We start from the raw sequence: 20,841 nt of genomic DNA on the forward strand, positions 1-20,841 counted from the left end.
TATTCATGTAATATTTCATATCTTAGAGGTATTATATTTCTAACTTAAACAGGACTTATATTTCTAATTAGAGCTGTATTAATGGTTCTTATTGGAATAGGACTTTCTGTTTATCTAACTAGAATCGTGCTTACATCGTTTTTAATATCAATAGGATTTGTCCTTTATTATTTATTTATATATTGTACGCTTTTTATTTTATATTTTAATTACATTTAAAATTAATTTTAATAAATTGGAGTTTTATAAAATGTATTATTTTAAATGTATGGCTTTAATATTTTTATTAAAAAAAATATGTATTTCTTTTTCTTATTATTTAGTGATTTATATTACTTGTTCCTAATAAACTTAATCATAATCAAGAGCTTAATTATAATATGAATTCATAAATTGATTTGATTTGATTTTTTTTTTAAATATTATAAAGTTTCTTTCTATTTATTTTAAAAAATATAAAATAAAACAATAATAATTTAAACAAAACACAAAAAATGAAAAACAATTACCAATATAAAAATTAATTTTAAATAAAAAAAAATATAAAGTTTTTTAATATATATTTGTGCGTGCGATTTAAATGATACTTAAATATAAAATTAATTATTTGATAAAATAACTAATTCTTTTTATTCATTTTTAACGAGATTCATCGCCAGTTTTTCTTTATATATCTTTAACACATGTACTATAAAAAAACAATACACTATAAATATTAATTTTCATACTTTTATGAGGTATTAATTCATTTATTCAAGTAATTTTTTCTATGAAATACGCTTTTACATTTAATACATTTCATATATATAAATTTTATTTTCGCACTCTCGTCACCTCTTTCTTATCATTTTATTGCATTAATCATCTTCTAAAAAATTAATTCCCTTTATAATCGTGTATATGTTGGCTCCTTCTTTAAAAAATTAACCCTTCTTACTTCTTAGCAACTATAGTATTTAGTTTTGTTTAGCCACAACCTTTATCACAATAATTTAGGATGGGAAAAAAGCTCTTTTTTTCCAAAATACTCATAAGCATCTCTTAAGTTTGTCTAGATTTCAATATATAATGTAAATTTATAATGTTTTACCTAAGATTTAACATTACTAGATAGAGTCGAAATAAAATAAACCGCAAATAATATTTTTTTATAATATTTTTATTAAAAAAATAAACAATTAAAAGACAAATAAAGTAATTTATAATGATTTAAACAAATTATTAATATATTTTAATGTTTATAAATTATTTTATTATTTTCGATTCTTATTAGCCGTCTTTTTAATTAAATAATTTGGTTTGTTTGTTTAATTTCTTGATTTTATCTTTACATATATTTATTTAAAGTATCTTCTTTTGAAAAAGGAACTAAAAGGAATTCTATATTTAATAACAAAAATAAAATAATCGTCTTCATAACTGATACATTTAAATTCTAATTAATTTATATTTACACTATTCTGGATATAATAAGACATAAAACAATTCCCTTAAAGGATATATACCTAACTATATTATTCTACACATTAATTATCATAAAAAATAATAATATAATAATTAAATTCAGTATTTACATTATTATTAGGTTGCTTTATCAGGACATTATTCACATTAATTTATTGTTGAAATAAAACAAATTTTACGTGAACCATCACATATATCAAGAATGTAAATAAAAAAAATTAATACCAAATTCTTGAGAATTAATGTCGTTGGTAACCAAAAATTATTTATTGTCAATAAATAATATATATTATCTTGAAAATTTAAAAATTAATCGACATTTTGAGAGTTTTCAGTATATGTTTACATAAAATCATAATTATGAGTAATTTATAAAAATTATAAAAATTACTATTGAATTTAATTATGAGTAATTTATAAAAATTACTATTGAATTTAATTATGAGTAATTTATAAAAATTACTATTGAATTTAATTATGAGTAATTTATAAAAATTACTATTGAATTTAATTATGAGTAATTTATAAAAATTTATATTAAATTAAGAATATTTACTATTAATTAATATATAAAATTTTATTAAAATACACTATTAAACAAATAGTGGAATATAATATACTTTTTTATTATTTCAGGCGATTTTGAAATAAAAAAAACGAAAATACTACCAGAATTTAAAATTTTAGGAATTATAGATAAAAATTTAATAAGTGATCAATCAGATATAAATTCAAAATTATTAAAATATAGATATTAAATAAAATATTATATAAATAATTAAACTTTATAAGTTAATATGTTTAGGTATTTTAGTATAAAATTAATGGCATTTTTATATATATAAAAAAAAAATTATTTTAACTTTTAATATATTCTAATTTTTTATTTAATAATAAATAAAAAAAAAAAAAAAATTATTCATATTTAAAGAATAATTAAAATAAATTATGATTATAATTAATATAAAATTATTTTAAAAAAAATAAGAATGTTTTTAATAATAAAATTATAAATTAGAAATAATATATATGTCATTTAATTATTTATTTTAAGATTAAGTATATTTATAAAATTTATTAAAAATTGGTTCTAGATATAATTATTTTTACAAATTATATATAACTATTTTATTTATCTATAATTTTTTTTTAAATAAATATATAAATAAAATTAAAAATTATATTATCATAAATAAAAATTTATTTGTAATCAATATACTTATTTATTGTACAAATTTATTAAAAACTAAAAAAAAAAAATAATAAATTGTATATATATAAATAAATTAAAAAATAATATAATAAATATAAAAATATATTTATATATATATATATATATTTAAATATATTTATAAATACAAATATTTTATATTTTTATTTTTATATTTTATTTTTTCAATTAGTATATAATTAAATTAATTGTAATTATAATTAATTATAATAATTCTCAAATTAAATATTTAAAATATTAATACAAAAATATAATATAATTATTAAAATATTAATATAAATGAAACTATAATATAATTTTTTATATATTTTAAAATTGTAATTCTTTCAATTTTTTTTTTAAAAAAATCTTTATTTTTAAAATCAATCTTTGTTATTTATCTTTAGTCTAATTTTTTAAAGAATGATATTAGCATTAATTATCGTTTGGAAATAAATTTTAAATATTATATATATATAATAATTTATATTTTTATATTATTATTTATTATATATATTTATATATATTTTTATAAACATAAAATAATTGAAAAAAAAAATTTTCAATCTTAAAATTTAAAATTAAAATCATATTCTTTTTTTTAATTTAAATAAAAGCTAAATTATTTTTATATTTTTAATTTTTTACATTTTAAGTTTGAAAACACTTCTTTTAAAATTTCATCTTCGTTTTATAAGTCACTCAAAATTGTTTAAAGTATTAATTTTTGTTGTTCATTTAATTATTATATACATTTAATTTATTCATTTTTCAAATTTTTTATTAAACTTTCACTAAATCCTTATTACAATAAAATTTATAAAATAGGCATCTATTTTTTTTTTCAAATAAAGGGAATAGCTCATATTTTTAAATAGGATTTTCATACATTTTAAATTATTAACTATATTATGCATTATAGTAAGACGTTTTTTAGTCTTGTAAATCTTCTAAAGACTAATCTCTTGAAATAGTAAAATTAGATGAAGAATATTAGCTTTAGTTGGAAAAAATATAATCGCTTTAATAATCATAATTATGGTTGTTAAAATTATTTTAGTTAAATAATTTATAATCTTTATCTTAATTATTAAAATTTTTTAAAATTTATGAATATTAAGAGAAATTATTATTATTATTATTATCATATTGTTATTAAAATTAATTATTTTCATAATAATTATTATTTATTATTTAAATATCATTATTTTTATTTAAATATATTACTTATTTTTATTAATTTTAATATTAAATATTTTAATATTATTATTAATATTTTTATTGTTTTTTTCCTTTGAATTTCATTTAAATTTCTTCTTCTTTTTTAAAAAAAACATCAATAGGTGCTCCTAATTATTATTCAATTTATTTATTTTATCTATATATATATATACGTTTTTTTTATTTATTTATTTTAAATATATATGTATAATAATATTACATTATAAATTAATTTTAAATCTAAACTGCAATTAAAAATTCTCCTTAAATTAATTACTCTGAAATAATCCTTCTATCATTATTATTATGATATAGATAACAATTTAGCTATTAACAATTTTAATCTAAACAAGGTTTAGTTTTATATGCTAGAGGATGATAATCAAATTCTTTCCATCCATGGCACTGTTTACACTCTTGTAGATTTTAGCAACCACCTTCAATGTATTTAGTGATATTTTCTTTACTCCAATTTTAACACTAGAGGTTTTAAAGTTTTATTTTTTTAGGGTCTCTTCTGAAATCTTGAACATTATGCATATACACACATTCACTTCTTTCATGTCTTTTTTTAATTATTATTATTTTTTTTAAAAAAAAAAAAAAATTAGAATTTATTTTATTTTATAAAAATAATACTGTTCTGTATTTGGACACCAAACTGTTTTATAAAAATAAATATAAAAAATATTATTTTTAGGTAATTTTTCAATAAAAGGAATAACTAATTCTTATTCAGAATGTGCAAACGAACAATATTATCCATATTCACAAAGTTATAAAGTTCCATATTTTAAAGATTTACAAAATTTTGTTCTATATCTAAGTGGGTGGTATAGTTATTCAACTTTATTATGTACTTAAAGACATGTAGATTTATATTCACACTTTTCACGGTTTTTACATTGATTTATGGAATATGAGTATTTTAAAGGACATCTTCTTTAGTCTTCATGACTATGATAGAAAGAACATTTTTTCTTGTCATGAGGCTCTTTTTTTTAACATTAGGTTGTCTTGAATTCAGTTATGGGAAAGAATTCGGATTTTTTTGATGTCTAGTCAGAGTTGGGTATGTTAAATTCAAAAGAAGGAGATGATAGTTTCATTAGATTTAACTTTTTTTATTGGAATTTTTGTAGTTTGGCAGCTTAAGGTTTGTTTATAGAATGAATATTCATTTTTTGAATGCTTTTTTTGTATTTTTTTAAAGGTTTTTTTAATCTTATTATATGGGAAAATTTAATTTTTTTTTTTTTAGATTTATGAATAAAGAAAAGAAGGAGTTTTCTTAAATAATTTTAGTTTTAATTTAGTTTTTTATTTTTTTATTTAAGAGTTTTTTTAATTTTTTTTGTTTTGTCTTTTTTTTTATTTAATTTTATTTTATTTTTTAACTATTTTTTTTTTAATTGTTTTAATATTTAATTATATAAACCTATTTTTTTTTATATATATAATTCGTTCTTTATTAAAATAAATTAATACCTTCTTGTTTCTTATAAGCTTTAGTTTTTATTCTTTTGCTTTATTTTTGTACTTTTTTGTTTTTTTTTTGTTTTGTTTTGTTTTTTGTTTTTTTTTTTTTTTTTAAGTTACTTTATTGTTTTTATTAATTTAATTTTTATTAAAAAATTATTTGAATTTTAAATAGAATGATTAAATATTTAAGTTTCTAAAATAATATTAAATAAAATATATAAATATTTAATTTAATTTAAATTAAATTTAAATAACATTTAATAATAAAAATGATATATTTGCATATTAACGCATTTTATTTTTTAATTTGATTATATGATTATATATAATTTAAAATTTAAAATTTAAATTTTTGAGCCAAAAATAAATAGAAAATAATAATTATTAAAATTTATATATATCTAAATATTTTTTATTTATAATAATTTATTTCTAAAAAACATATTTATTTTAATATTTAAATTAATTAAGATATATATTATTTTTTCAAAACACAAAAATAAATTTAAAAAACAAATTTGAAAATCAAATGAAATTTAATTAAATTTTTAATGAATAACAAATTAAATAAAAATTTAAAAACTTAGAAAATGTTTAAATAAACAAAAAAAATTAAAATATATTTTATAATAAGGGCTAAAAAAAAAAATTAACAAAATAATACTAAAATATCTAAAATTTAATATAAAAAGTACAAATATTTGCTATTTAATTAATCATATATATAAATAAAACTTAAACATAGAAACAAATAAGTATAAATAATATTTAATGTATAATTATAAAAGAATAAGTTAATATGATAAATATTAAAAAAAAGAATAACTATACTCTTAAATAACAAATAAAATTCTACTAATCATCAAAATGATAAATATCTATGCAAAAAAAATAAAATGAAATATATCAATTAAATAATAATTAATTAAATTTATTAATTTTTAGAAAATAAAATAAATAAATTATATAAATTAGATACGAATTGAAATTGAATATTATAGATTTAGAAAATGTAATTTATTATTTAAAATAAGACTTAATTTAGGAAAAAATTATAACAGAGGAGAATAAGATATATATAAAATTAAATAAAAAAATAGATAATAATTTAATACTAAAATTTTTATTTTTAAATTGATTTAGTAATTTTAAAGAAAAATTGAATAACATATTAAATTATTAATTAGAATAAATATTGAATAAAAATAAAAATTTAAAGTTCATATTATAGATAAAAATAATATACAAAAAAATAGTAATTATATTAATCAAAATAAGAATTTTTTATTTTAAATATATAAAAAAATATTATTAATATGTAAAAATTTAATTTTAAGAAAATAAAAAAAGTCTATTATATACTGAATAAAAAATAAATAATATAATTATATCAAATTTATGTATTTATATATATATATATTTTATTTTAATTTTAAATATTGTAATCAAATATTAATATTTGCTAATTAATATAGCAGTATTTTATTTTTTATAGAATTTATTTAATTAAAAACAAATTAATTATAATTTTATGCTATATCTAATGCACTAAATTCGTTTTATATAAAATTTATTATTTATTTTTCTTTAATAATGATTTCATTATAAGTTAGGTTTTTTAAAATGTATTCTATTTAACTTTCTATATTCTTATTTATTTTTAAATATAATATTATTATTATATAAATATTAATAATATATATAACTTATATGTATATTATATCTGCTATTATTAAAGATTATTAAATCTATTAATCTATGAATTTCTAATTTTATTTACCTAGTTTTTATTCCAAAGATTTTTCTTTTTTTAAAAAAAAATAAAATAAAAAAATCTTTTTTCTATTAATAAAAAAATACTATTCTAATATACTAAGTTTATATTTTTTTAATGAATTTCTTTAAATTTTTATAAATCTTAATTATTTTGAATATTAATATATTAGTTACTTACTTTTTACTAAATATCTTTAAAATAATTATATAAAAAAATAAAAATGAATATTACCTTTAAATAATCTTAATGTTCTTAAGATATTCAGTATTTAATTTTGATCATTTTATATAACATTTAAAAATTCTAAAAATGTAATATTTTTAATATTAATTTCTTTGATTTTTCTATTTTAAGTACATCCTATGATTAAATGAGCATCTTTTAGAAATTAAAATGAATTAATTAAAAGTTTATTTAATTTTTATTTTAACTAATAATTTTTCTATTTTTCATCAAATTAGTTTTAATTTGAAATTTATGAAAAATCATTTTCATTTAAAATAATATACTAATCATTTTCATTTGATATATTCAGATAGTTTAAAAAATCTTAATTTTCTTATATTATTTTATTATTTATTTAATTATTTTATAAATTTTTATATTCTTAAGATTTATTTTATTCAAATTATATATTTTCTTCTTCTTTTTCATATTCATTAGTTTATTCTATTTATATCCCCAAAACTTAATCTAATTTATAAACTTATTTATTAATAAATTATTACTCGTTTTTATCATATATATCATCGAAAAAATCAGGACTAAAATCAAATTTTAGATCTAATAAATTTTCATCAAATTAAATTTAATTTAGAACAAAATTATCTTTATTTTTTTAAATAAATTCTTGAAATAATAAAGTTTAATGTAATTCATCATTTTTTTCATCTTATTCATTTTTAGATTAAATTTTTAAAACCTGGCTTTATAAAAGAATAAATTATTAATATAAAATACTAAGATTTGTACTCATTGATTAAATATTTAATAAATTTTTTTAAAATATTTTTTTATATTCGTTTTTTTATTAAAATTCTAAAAAATTTTATTAGGTTTATAAGTAGCTTAAAAGATTTTCAAATTAATAAAAGAAATGTTAATTGAGATCATTTTTTTCGATTTTTTTATTATTTTAATTATTCTCAAAATCTAATCTAAAAGTTTTTAATAATTATATATATTTTTTTATTATTTTATATTGGAGATTAGTAATGTGTAAATAAATCAGCTTATTCAGTTTATATTTCTTTTTCTTTAAAAATAGGGTTTTTTGATAATTAATCAATTTATTAATTGTATTATTTTATGGATTCCTATAAATGCTTTATTTAGGTTTTTTAATTTTGGATTAATTAAAAACTTTATTACTATTTTTTTTATATATATATTTATTAAGTTTGAAAAAAAATTTATTAAATTTAAATTATACTTATCCAATAAGAAATGATTTGATTTTTTTTCTATAATTGTTCTCTAAATTAGAGCATAAGTTTGTTTAAAAATTTGTAAAAAAAGATAAATTTTTCATATTTATATATATTATTAAAAATTTAAAAAAATATTTATTTTAAAAATAAATTCTATTTAGTCAAAAAAAAGTAAATTAAACGAATTTTTATAGAAAACAAATAATTAAAATAATAATAATATATAAATGTAAAAATATTAATTCATAATTATTTATCAACATTTGATTAATCAATCCAATAATTATGCATTAAATCAATTCTATAAATAATTTCGTTTTAGTCACATTCAAGTTTATCTTCATAATATTTATTTAATTTATTTATTATTTAGCAATCTTAAATATTTCTAAAACATAGCACCCCGATTAAATCATACATAAACAGTAAATTAATACCAGTTTCTTTTTTAATAATTTAAAAATTTAATATACCTTATTATTTCCTCACCTCATTAATTTCTTTATAAAAATTATTAAATAATTAAATAAAATTATCATTAAAGGCTTAAATAAGGTTCTCATTTTCTTCGAAAACTTTAAAATTATAAGCATTTCCTCTATCAATTAGATTAAAATCAGGCATATTTTTTAACGCAGAATCCATTTCATCAATAAATTTACTGTACACTAAAAAATAACATTTATGTAAATATTTTTTATAAAAATATATGTATATATATATATATATATATATATTTATTTGTAATTTATATAAATATATATATCTATAATTTAACTTTTTTAACAATCTTATTTTTTCTAAAAAATTACTTTTCTTTATCTTTTTAATTCATACTTCCAATCATTGGATGTTATATATGTTTCCCATTTTTATTTATTTATTTCTAGTATTCCAGCTTTATTTACATTATCAAAAGAAACTAATTCTACTAAATAATTAAATAAGGAAAATGCTCTTTTCCATAATAAAAAAGAACATTTAATATATAAATCATTTGGAATATTTTCTTTTTCTCTTTTTTATTCTTCTAGTTGTTTAGCTATTTTAGCAAAAAAATCAGCTTTTTAAATCTCCATTTCTAATTTATTTCTTGCTTCTTTCCCTTTTAGTATTTTTTCATTGTAATCGAAATGCTTTTAATTGGCAAGATTTGCATTTTATTCTATGTCTTCTATTTCAATATTTAATTCATTTTCCTCACAATTAATACTTTCAAAAATATTGTTATTATTATCGAAATTTTCATTTTGACATTTATCTAATACCAAATCGAATAAATCAGGCCAAGAAATCCTTTAATCTTCATTAACTACGATCATTTAATTTAATAAATTAATAGAAAAATCAGATAATTTCCGTGACAAAGTGTTTTATTTAATAAATTCTTAAAAATTGAAAGACAAAATTGTACTTCTAAATGTGGCATCGTTAGATATGTTTTCCCAAGGAACTTCTTTAAAAAACATAAAATATAAAGTAACACCTAAAGACCAAATATCACACTTTGATGTGTATGAATTTCCATTAATTATTTATGGGGCCATATATTTTTATGTACCCCTATGCGTAATATTTTCCTAATTTCTATATACGTTTTTACTCACACCAAAATCAGCAAGTTTACACTAACCATTATGCAATAATATATTACTTGGTTTAACATCTCCGTGTAAAACATCATTATCGTATAAATATTTAAATGCAGAACATATTTATTTAAATAAATCTTATATTATATTTAAAAAAATATGTATAGATATATATATTAATAAATATATATATATATATATTATATATATATATTAATTATAATTACCTTGTATTTATTCTTCATTTAAATTATAAGCATTTATATAATCTTCTAATGTTCCTTCATTACAAAATTCTAGCATTAAATACATAGCATCTTTTGTTTTTTTTGCATCTATAAATTTAACTATGTTTTAGTGTTAGAGTTTTCTTAATAAATTTATTTCTGTTAAAATTGAGTCTGTAATTTCATTTTTAGCTGATAAAAGAATGCATTTTATGACGATTTTTTTTTAATTTTTAGTTTGAAAACCCATATATACACGTCCACATGAACCTGATCCTTTTATATTATCTAATTCTATGAAATATTAATCTAATTAAAGCAATCTTTATTAAGATTATTTATTTTTCTATTGCTTTTTTTAACTATCCATTTATTATATTTTTTTTTTTTTTTATTTTTATATATTTATAAATAAATTAAATTATTAAATAAAATAAAGCATTAATTTAATATAATTTATTATATATAAAAACAAAAAAATCAATTCATAATTATTCTAATAAATTCTTAGCATTTAAAACCTAAGAACCTCCATATAAAACATACTTTGTGGTTCCATTACTATTATATTTTTTCATAAGTTCACATAAACTTTAATATTCATTATAATTAGCCCCATCAATCATAAAGACAACAACTATATCTGCATTAGTTTATACATTTCTTAATTCTGTTTATAATTCAAATTATTTTAAACCACATTTATCCCAACAACTTCCTTTACTTTCAATAATTTAATTAACTAATTAAGCTGTGGGATTTTCATTTTGAGCTCCCGGGAGAAATAATTTAACTTTGGATGTAATTTTTCCAAAAATACTTCCTTTGTTATAATAATCTTCATTATTTTCATTTTTTTTAGGTTTAAATATATTTAGAATTTTAATATATTTCTCGTTTTAAATATTGGCCATATTTATATATTTCTCATACTCTTCTAAACTTGTGCCTATATTTATTGCCCAAATTATTAAAATTCTTACGTTATCAATTTAATTTTCTTAATTTTATTATTATTATAAAATTTCCATAAACTCGTTTTTTTCTTCCCTATTTAATCCTTTATTCTAAACCATAGCCTATGCTAGTTCAAAATATTTATCTAACTACCTTTTTTTTAATTCTGATAAAATATATGCTGCGATAGTCATATGAGTTTCAATTAATCGTTTTTTATCCTTCATATTCTAAACATTATCGAGTGCATTTGATATGTTTTTGTCCTGCATCATCTTATCGTATCCTTATTGCCATTCCTGCATTTATTTATCAATATCCTCTGCCACATTAGGCAGTGGTTAGTTGATATTTTCGTTCCAATATTGGTCATTTATACAGTCTAGATCGTATATTTTTCCTTCCACCTTTACTTTGTTGCTACTTATGGATAATATATCGTCTACTAAGCTCCCATAGTGCCACCCATGCATTAGTTATGAGGAAAAGTCTATGTTGCGTGGTAATAATAATAATATAGGCTCATTTTGACATGTTAAATAGTCGTTTTCTTCATCTTCTTAATCTTTTGTGTTTAGGTAATATTTTTGGTATATTTATTGTAGTTTTTCACATATTTAAAATGAAGAATCGCCTTGATAATATATAAAAGGGGTTTTTTTCATTGTCCTAAATACACTATATAATCCGAAAGATATTTAATCTATAGTATTTATGTTTTGGTTTTTTAAATTAAGAAATGCATTTTCGATATTAAGAGTGAAAAAATTATGCTATATAGTCACAAAGGATATATTATGGACAGAAATTTCCTTTATTTTGTAAACTTGTTGCATTTTGGATATATTTAAGGCTAGTTTTTCCAATAACTGGTCTTATATTTAACTAGTGAAGTGTATATGGACTTTATCGTAAATATCCTTTTGAAAATCTTCAGTTATTAAGTTTATATTATCTTATGTTGGCTAGATAAGGTAGTAAGCATTCATGCCGTGAAGCTTTTCACGCTTTGTTAGGATGGAATTGTGAAGGGTTATGTTTAAATCACGTAGATTTCCTACTTTTAAAAGGGTGGAGAGTATATTTTGACTATATGTGTCGTATATTAGAACTTTCCAGATTGATTAAGTGTGGAGATCTTCGTCGTTTTAGTAATTTTTAAAGAGGGCTTAAAGTTCGTGTTTTTACATTTATATTAGGTTTGTTTGCTTTTAGAGTTTGTTTGTAAATTAATCCATTTTTTTTTTTTTAGTTGTATATTTTTTTTTTATATATATAAATTATTTTTATATGTTTAAGATTCTTATACTTTTTATTTAATTATTTAAAATTTTTTTAATAAAAACGTGTTAAGGAATTAATTTTTTTATTTTATAAATATATTATTTCTTAGTAATAATAAAGTTTATTTATTGTGAATCCTTTAAATATTATTTTTGTTAAATTAACAATTACAGAGAGAAAATTTATTATGATTTTATTTTATTTTTTTGATTGTTATTTATTTAAAAATAAATTAATCAATAATAATAAAAAGTATAAATTTACCATTGAATTTTTTATATATTTCAGTTTTTATTAAATGGGAAATAGGTATATCTTAGGGTTATGTTATTAATATATGATATTAATTATAAATATAAATTTTATATATATTTTTTAGGTATCATTTTATATATTTAATGTTTTAAAAATTGTAATTATTATTATAATATTTTTATATATATAATTTATTCTCTAATTTTATTTTTTAATTATTATAATAATTTGTAATCAAAAAATTTCTTTAAATTAATTATACTATTACTATTATTATAAAAATTTATTTATTAAAATATTAATAATTATTATTTTAACTATATTATAAGAATATATATATATATATTTATTGTAATTTTATTATTTCTGGTTTAAAAATATAGTATATTTGTTAAATATTAATCATTTATTGTTATTAAATTATTTTATTATTATTTATAAGAAGATTTTATTTTTATTATTTTTTTTTTTTTGATTTATTGTTAATAAAATTAAAATAAATAAAATATTTTAAACAAAATATAAATAATTTATTTATTGAAATTTTTAAGATATTTACCGCCAATATTTAAATATTATTGTTTATTTATTTCGTTTTTAAAAAAGATATGATCATTAAATCTTTAAAAAAATATTTTAAACTGATATATGTGTAAATTCATTATATATATATATACTATTCAATTTGTATATTCATTTATAATTTAATTTTTCTATAATTTTTTTTTTTTTAACTATAAAAAAATATTTAATTTTATATTTATTTATATGTTATTTTTTGAGATTTTTTTTTTTTTAAAGAGGGAATTTTGTAAAAATATGTATCTAATCTATAAAATAAATATTTACATTTAATTTTTTTTTTATTTAATATGATTAATTTCTAATATTATAAAAAAAAAAAATAAAAAAAAATATATACATATTTAAGTGTCTTATATTAACAAAAAAAAAAAATTAAAAAAAAAAATTTAAAAAAAAAAATTAAAATAAAAATAAATAAAAAACATGTCCAAAATAAAAAACAACAGCAAAAAAATTAAAAAAATAATTGAAGAAGACGATTCTTCTTCCTAAAGCGAATCCGAAGAAAACAGTGAATATTCAAATAAAAAAAATGAAGAAAATGGTTATGATTAAATTGATGAAGCCTCCGATTCTGCCCCATAAGATGAAAAAAAAGCCCCATAACCATAAGAAAATAAGCGAAAAAATTCTCTTACAGAAAACCTGGCAAATCCTCCTCCTAAAAAGCAAATAAAAGCGAACATTAATAATGGCAATAACAATAATAATAATAACAATCATAATAATAATTAAAGTGATGAAGAAGAATAAGATGATGAAAACGATATAAAATGGAAATATTTAGAACATCACGGTGTTTTATTTCCAGATTACTGGAAAAAACACAATATAAAAATCATGTATGATAATAAACCAATCGATTTAACTTTATATTAGGAAGAAATGGCTACTTATTGGTCATAAACACTTGGTACAGACTGGGAGAATAAGCCTTGTTATAGAGATAATTTTTCAAAATAATTTTTGACGACATTTAGTGAAAAAAATATGGACTTTAATAAATTTAATTTTTGGCCAATTAAAGAACACTTAGAAGCTTAAAAAGAAATAAGAAAGAATAGATCTAAAGAAGAAAAAAAAAGCGAAAAAGATCGCAAAGATCAACTCGCGAATTTCTACGCAGGCGCAATTCTAGATTTTTATAGAGAAAAAGTAGGATAGTATATGATAGAGCCTCCTACTTTATTTAAAGGAAGAGGAGAACACCCCAAAATGGGTTTGATGAAAGGAAGAATATAACCAGAAGCAGTTGTTATTAATATTGCGAAAGATGCACCTATTCCTAAATGTATAGTTGCAGGACATGCCTGGGGTGATATTGTACATAAATAAGATGTTACATGGTTGGCTAGTTATAAAGATAATTCAGTAAAGAAATAACATAAATATTTTTTTTTATCAGCAGAAAGTAGATTAAAGGCTGAAAATGATAAAAAAAAATACGAAAAAGCACGAAAATTGAAAAATGTTATTGGATAAATTAGGGAAAATTATGAAATGAAATTAAAAAGTTCCAATGAAGTCGATAGATAATTAGGGACGGCCACTTATCTTATTGATAAATTGGCTTTGAGAGTAGGAAATGAAAAATCGGAAGAAGAAGCAGATACTGTAGGGTGTTGTTCTTTAAGAATTGAACATATTTAAGTTTTAGATGATTGTTAAATATCTTTTGACTTTTTAGGTAATATATATATATTTAATTAATTATTAAATTTTTATTTATATATATATATATATATAGGTAAAGATTCTATGAGATACTAAAACACAGTAAAAGTAAATGAGATTGTATGGAAGAATATATCGTAGTTTATTAAAAATAAAAAGGATGATTAAAATTTATTTGATAAAATAGATGCTTCGAGTTTAAATGAATATTTAAAAAGTCAAATGAAAGGTCTTACGGCTAAAGTCTTCAGAACTTACAATGCTTCTCATACTTTGTAAAAGGAATTAGATATGGCAGTAAGTACTAAGATGAATAAAATGGATTTGAAGGAAAAACTTAATTTTTATGATGAAGCGAATAGAAATGTAGCTATTTTATGTAACCATTAGAAGACTGTGGGGAAAAATTTTGATTAAATGTTAAATAGAATGGAGCAAAGGCTTAAGGCTTATAAAGATTACGAAAAGGAATTGTTGGATCATTTAAATAAGTGTAAAAAAAAGGATGTTAAAGAATATGAAGAAGAGACTATTTTAGAAGAAAGGGAAGATGGGAAACATAAAATGCTCACAAAAAAATTTCCAAGTTCTGCAGATAAGACTTAGGAAGCTTTAGAAAAAATAAGGAAGAAAATTAACGAAGAGAAGAATAAGAAAGATAATAAAGAAAAAAATAAAGAAATTGCTTTGGGAACATCCAAAACTAATTATAATGACCCGAGAATTTCTGTTAATTTTTGTAAAAAATGGGATGTGCCTATTGAAAAGGTCTTTCCTAGAACTTTATGTGCGAAATTCGTATGGGCAATGGAAACTGATTTAGATTGGAATTTTTGAATTTTTTTTAAACTATATTAACATTATATATATATATTTTCTTTATTACATATATAAAATATGTGTTTTGAATGCTTACTTTTTTTATAATTATTATAAAAAAATTAAAAATGGTAGTAGTTTATTTTATAAGATATAATAAATTTTTTTAGAAAAAAAAAGATATATATAATAAACATAAATTATTAATATAGTTATTTATTCATTTATATATAAAAACTAAATATATATTTATCAATAATCTAATCTACTACTATTTTATTAATATTCCCCATTTATCCAAATACCTTCAATAACTTTCCCTTCTTAAGTACAAATTTTACCTTATCCATCCATTTTACCACTCTTCCAATATCCTGTATAAAAAGAACCATTTTACCATTTAAAAACACCAAATCCTTCAAATTAATCATTTGCAAATTCACCTTTATTTTAAATAGTTTTTTTTTTAAAAAAAAATAAAAAAACCTTCATATTATTTTCCATCAGGCCATATAAAACTACCTTTACCATACATTTTATTATTTTTCCATTCTCCTTAATAAACTTTTCCAGTATTCCATTTACAAACTCCATATCCATCAATAAGATCATCTTTAAATTCTCCAGTAAATTAATAAGTATTACTAATTGTATATTCTCCTTATCCGTTCATTTTTCCATTTAAATAATTTCCTTTATAAATCATTCCTTTTTTTGTATTTTCTTCCCCATATCCGTTTTTCTCCCCATTTTTCATCCCTCCTTCATATGTGCTTCCGTCTTTTTTCTTCAAAATGCATTTTCCTTCCGGTTTTCCATTTTTAAATATCCCCTTTATGTAATTTCCGTGTATATCAATGTAAAATCCCTCCCCTTCAAATAAATCATCTTTCCAATATCCTTGGTAAAATGAATTATTTTTGCATATTAATCTTCCAAAACCTTATCTTTAATTATTTATTATAATTCCTATATATTTATCTTCTCCTTTATTAATCTTATATAGTTTTTCTTATTGATTTTGGTTGTTTTATGGCAAATCATTTTCTTCAATTTCAACATTTTGTAATATTTATAATATTTATTGTTTAGTTTCGGAATCTATTTGCAAATTTTATGAACAAAAATTACTTGTTTAATTTGTATTTTATAATTAACTTTTTTTATATATGAAAAAAATGTATACTTTTGTAAGTATTTTTTTTATTATTAATAAAAATATTACCTTGATTTTATAAATTCAGTTTAATTTAATTGATTGAATTGTTTTTGTTTTATTATTGCATCTATATTTGACATACCTTATTGTTATTCCTCTTCAAAAATCGTTACGTTTTAAGGATGAGTAAATAGTATTTTATTTTCATTTATTTGATTGCTTTTTATGCCATCTTAATTCATTTCTTTTTATATGTTTTCTTAAAATTCTTTCTATTTTTCAATGTTTGAACAGCAATCATTACCCATATTTATTTTATTATTTATATAATATATATATTATTCAATTTTTCGCTTATTTTAATTTAAAAAATAAAAAAAAAAAAAAAAACACAAATAATAAAAATAATAATAAATTTTAAAAATAATAAATAAAATAATAAATTATATGTAATACTATAATTTTTATTAATATTCATAATATTAAATAATAAAAATAATTAATAAATTATATGTTAAATTTAATTTAATTTATATTTTATTTCTAATAGTTTTTATATTTGATTTTTATAATAATAAGTTTATAAATTGCAATCTATAATTTTTACTTTACATATTTTAAATTATTAAATTTATATGTAATCAATTTAAATAAAATTTAATTAAATAAAATAATATTAATAAACAAAAACATAAAATATAAAAAATAATTATAAAAAATTATAATAAATTTATGTATATATTATTATCAATTTTTATATAGTTTTATATAATTAATAAAACTTAAAATAAATATTAAATATAATAAATATATATTTTATTATTTAATTTATAATTAATAAGTTATAAAATAGTTTATATATTTAGAGAAGATTAATTATTAATAATAAGTAATCAAAAAACCTCCAAAGATTCTTTAAATAAAAATTTTTAAATTACTTTAATAATATCTTATTTTTTTGTTGGTTTTTCTAAAACATCATCAAAACCATTTTATATACATTTTTCGTTAAAAGAATCACCTCCATATCCTGATTAACAAATAAGAACAATATTTTTATTAATTTTTTTTATTTCTTTGCAGGCTTCAAACCCTCCCATTTTGGGCATTTAATAATCGATAATTCCAAGATCAAATTTCAAAGGAAATTTTTTAACATATTCAATAGCTTTTATAGAATCGGAAAACGTTTAAATAATAAAATTATTATTATTAGCAAAATACATTTAATATTATTACAAAATAAAGCTATTATCATCAATTAATATTATATTTTTCTTAGTTTTTTTTTTTTTTATTATAATATCATCATAATTACATAAATTATTATTTGTTTTATTTAAAAGGACAGAATCACATCTACTCATAGAAAATAAGCTGTCTTAGCTTTCTTTATATATTAATGAACTATATGTAAAACAAGGGAGGTAAAAAATAAAGCTAGAACCCACATTTTTTTTAGATTAAAAAAATACATCACCTCCTATTTAATTTGAAATTTATTTACAAGAGTATAATCCAACACCTGAGCCTCCGTATGTATGTTTTATTTATTTACTTGCTTATTTGAAGATTTAGAAGATGTTTTTTTATTCCTCCATTTCGATTCCTATTCCTGTATCTAGCATTTCAAATTTGAGATATCCTTTACTTTCTGGTTATTCGTTTTCTTCATTTTATAAATTATTGTTATTTTGATAATTTGGATGCAGAAAGGCTTACGATTTCGAATTTTTAAATTCTTAAGAGAAATCATTTTACAGCATTCTACTTTAGGAATAGAGTTTAGAAGGCAATATTTACAAATTCTTTTAAATTTCGTCCAATGTATGGTTTGTAAATTATTTGGGTGTATTATGTGATATAATATTTTAGTCATAATAGTTTTCACATGTATCGGAAATTTTGGTAGAATTGGAATTGTATATGTTTGCTTCATCTTCATCAGAACTGTCATCTAGATCATTTATTTTATTACTTTTTTAATTTTCAAAGTCATTTATAATTGCTAAAGAATTCGTGTTCAAGTTTTCCTTTTTTTCATTTTCATTTAAGAAGCTAACAATTAGATTTATTTGCCCTTTTTCGGTAAATTTAAAAGCATTTGAAAGGAGGTTTTGCAATATAGAATTTACTTCTTGTTAAGGAATTTTTATTACTTTAGGTAAATTTTATTAAGCTATTACTTAGAAATTTACTTGAGGTTTATTGTCTGTAAAGCATTTATTGGTTTATTAAAATTATTCTAAAAATTTGTAAATTTCAACTTTTTGTTCGATTGGAGATTATAAGTAATGAGAATTTTATTAATCATGTTATTAAAAGTAATCGAGTATTTTAGATATTGATAAGTTCATTTATTTTATACATATTTATATAGTTTTGACATATAATGAGTTATTATTAATTTCTTTTATAAGTTATTCTAGACTAAAAGTTATTTATTAAAGGTGATTTCTTAAATCATGAACAAAAATTGGGATTTATCCTAGTTCTTCCTTTTCAAGCATATAATTTTTTTTTATTTAGATAGTTTTTTTGTAAATTTTTTTTAATAAATGAATATTATTATTTTTTAAATATATAAATATATATATATATTTATTTAATAAAATAATTTATATTATTAAATTAATTGATTTAAGAAAAATAATTTATATATTAAATAAAATTTATCTTTTTATACATTTTATAATATAAAAATTATTCTTTCAATTAAATTAAATATATAATTTATATAAATTATTAAAAATATCTGAAATATTTATTGTTATTTTAATATTAATATTAATATTAATATTATTTAAAAATTATTAATATTGAAAATTTGTATAAAAGAAATTTATTTTATACTTAAAATAATATATTATTTATACTAAATTAAAAATGTTAATATTATAAAATAAATAAAAAATTAAATTTATATACATATTAATTTCAGATTATAAAATTTATATTATTTTAATATAATTTTTATAAATCGAGTTTTTAAATAATATATATATTATACATATTTTAATTTTAATTTTTTATTATATCTATAACAAATTAATACTTATTCAATTAATGGCATTGTTTTAATTTGATAACTTGATTATAAAAAAAAAAATTAGATAAATATTAATAATATATGAAATACATATACAAATATAAATATTTATGAAGTATATAAATTTTTATATGAAAATATTAATTTTTAATAATGATATTATTTTTATATAATAATTAAAAAACAATAATAAATATCTTCACAAATGACTATAAATGTCCTTTTTAATATTAGCTTGTTATTATAATAATATATAACATATAAAAATATTATAATTAAATAAATTGCTTTATTATATATTTAAATAATAATGTTATCATTATTTATAAAAAACTCATAATAATATTTAGTTTATAAAACAAAAAATAAATAAAATAATTAAATAAAAATATAAACTATGATATATAGTTTAAATTTATTTCCATAAAATTATAAATAAAAAAATATATTTTTTGAATATATATAAATAAATAAAATTTTTATGAAGTTAAGGTGGATATTTTAAATAATATAATATATATTTTTTTTAATTGTTTCAAACCTAAAAAATATTTTATTTTTTATATAAAAATAATCAATAATAAATATAAAATTAAATATCCGTATTAACGCATTATAATTTTTCTACTCTTATATTGAAAAAAATATATATATAT

The 20,841-nt window shown here is 17.0% G+C and overlaps 6 protein-coding genes across 6 annotated transcripts, besides 32 other annotated features; 2 read left to right on the top strand and 4 right to left on the bottom strand. All coding sequences in view use genetic code 6, as the record gives it.

Annotated features, from left to right (window-relative positions):
- The first annotated feature begins 1,842 nt into the window (after window positions 1-1,842).
- Window positions 1,843-1,997: a microsatellite.
- A 737-nt stretch (window positions 1,998-2,734) lies between these two features.
- Window positions 2,735-2,822: a microsatellite.
- Window positions 2,778-2,818: a microsatellite.
- A 6-nt stretch (window positions 2,823-2,828) lies between the features above and the next one.
- Window positions 2,829-2,859: a microsatellite.
- A 10-nt stretch (window positions 2,860-2,869) lies between these two features.
- Window positions 2,870-2,906: a microsatellite.
- Window positions 2,907-3,021: 115 nt separating this feature from the next.
- Window positions 3,022-3,066: a microsatellite.
- Window positions 3,067-3,137: 71 nt separating this feature from the next.
- Window positions 3,138-3,207: a microsatellite.
- Window positions 3,141-3,208: a microsatellite.
- Window positions 3,160-3,208: a microsatellite.
- A 591-nt stretch (window positions 3,209-3,799) lies between these two features.
- Window positions 3,800-3,957: a microsatellite.
- Window positions 3,849-3,912: a microsatellite.
- Window positions 3,856-3,910: a microsatellite.
- Window positions 3,881-3,957: a microsatellite.
- Window positions 3,911-3,953: a microsatellite.
- Window positions 3,958-4,172: 215 nt separating the features above from the next.
- Window positions 4,173-5,004, bottom strand: IMG5_083080 (zinc finger ccch type domain protein; the record flags this gene model as incomplete). Its single annotated transcript, XM_004036368.1, has 2 exons — window positions 4,173-4,460; window positions 4,535-5,004. Coding segments are annotated over 2 exons (758 nt in total), but the record flags the coding sequence as incomplete, so codon positions are not given.
- A 230-nt stretch (window positions 5,005-5,234) lies between these two features.
- Window positions 5,235-5,314: a microsatellite.
- An 86-nt stretch (window positions 5,315-5,400) lies between these two features.
- Window positions 5,401-5,439: a microsatellite.
- Window positions 5,417-5,474: a microsatellite.
- Window positions 5,417-5,487: a microsatellite.
- Window positions 5,436-5,487: a microsatellite.
- A 1,544-nt stretch (window positions 5,488-7,031) lies between these two features.
- Window positions 7,032-7,082: a microsatellite.
- Window positions 7,083-7,615: 533 nt separating this feature from the next.
- Window positions 7,616-7,680: a microsatellite.
- A 1,147-nt stretch (window positions 7,681-8,827) lies between these two features.
- IMG5_083090 (protein kinase domain protein) lies at window positions 8,828-10,773 on the bottom strand (the record flags this gene model as incomplete). The annotated part of the gene is made up of 3 exons (XM_004036369.1): window positions 8,828-9,252; window positions 9,363-10,313; window positions 10,404-10,773. 3 exons carry the CDS (start codon window positions 10,771-10,773, stop codon window positions 8,828-8,830), a joined length of 1,746 nt encoding a protein of 581 aa, XP_004036417.1.
- Window positions 9,290-9,355: a microsatellite.
- Window positions 10,321-10,378: a microsatellite.
- Window positions 10,334-10,390: a microsatellite.
- A 115-nt stretch (window positions 10,774-10,888) lies between the features above and the next one.
- On the bottom strand, window positions 10,889-12,550 carry IMG5_083100 (sec1 family protein, putative; the record flags this gene model as incomplete). The annotated part of the gene is made up of 2 exons (XM_004036370.1): window positions 10,889-11,881; window positions 12,188-12,550. 2 exons carry the CDS (start codon window positions 12,548-12,550, stop codon window positions 10,889-10,891), a joined length of 1,356 nt encoding a protein of 451 aa, XP_004036418.1.
- Window positions 12,551-12,600: 50 nt separating this feature from the next.
- Window positions 12,601-12,652: a microsatellite.
- A 1,193-nt stretch (window positions 12,653-13,845) lies between these two features.
- Window positions 13,846-13,906: a microsatellite.
- A 1-nt stretch (window position 13,907) lies between these two features.
- IMG5_083110 (hypothetical protein) lies at window positions 13,908-15,995 on the top strand (the record flags this gene model as incomplete). Its single annotated transcript, XM_004036371.1, has 2 exons — window positions 13,908-15,171; window positions 15,232-15,995. The coding sequence occupies 2 exons, from the start codon at window positions 13,908-13,910 to the stop codon at window positions 15,993-15,995; spliced, it is 2,028 nt and encodes a 675-aa protein (XP_004036419.1).
- Window positions 14,181-14,215: a microsatellite.
- Window positions 15,996-16,229: 234 nt separating the features above from the next.
- On the bottom strand, window positions 16,230-18,245 carry IMG5_083120 (MORN repeat protein; the record flags this gene model as incomplete). Its single annotated transcript, XM_004036372.1, has 4 exons — window positions 16,230-16,420; window positions 16,464-16,924; window positions 17,109-17,134; window positions 18,075-18,245. The coding sequence occupies 4 exons, from the start codon at window positions 18,243-18,245 to the stop codon at window positions 16,230-16,232; spliced, it is 849 nt and encodes a 282-aa protein (XP_004036420.1).
- Window positions 17,530-17,580: a microsatellite.
- Window positions 18,246-18,278: 33 nt separating the features above from the next.
- Window positions 18,279-19,635, top strand: IMG5_083130 (hypothetical protein). The gene has a single exon (XM_004036373.1). It carries the CDS (start codon window positions 18,962-18,964, stop codon window positions 19,520-19,522), a length of 561 nt encoding a protein of 186 aa, XP_004036421.1. The 5' UTR covers window positions 18,279-18,961; the 3' UTR covers window positions 19,523-19,635.
- Window positions 19,636-19,735: 100 nt separating this feature from the next.
- Window positions 19,736-19,812: a microsatellite.
- Window positions 19,813-19,911: 99 nt separating this feature from the next.
- Window positions 19,912-19,938: a microsatellite.
- A 343-nt stretch (window positions 19,939-20,281) lies between these two features.
- Window positions 20,282-20,335: a microsatellite.
- Window positions 20,303-20,362: a microsatellite.
- The last annotated feature ends 479 nt before the right edge of the window (window positions 20,363-20,841 follow it).

This window comes from Ichthyophthirius multifiliis (assembly GCF_000220395.1).
Source record: "Ichthyophthirius multifiliis unplaced genomic scaffold scaff_1120509250587, whole genome shotgun sequence".
NCBI lineage: Eukaryota > Ciliophora > Oligohymenophorea > Hymenostomatida > Ichthyophthirius > Ichthyophthirius multifiliis.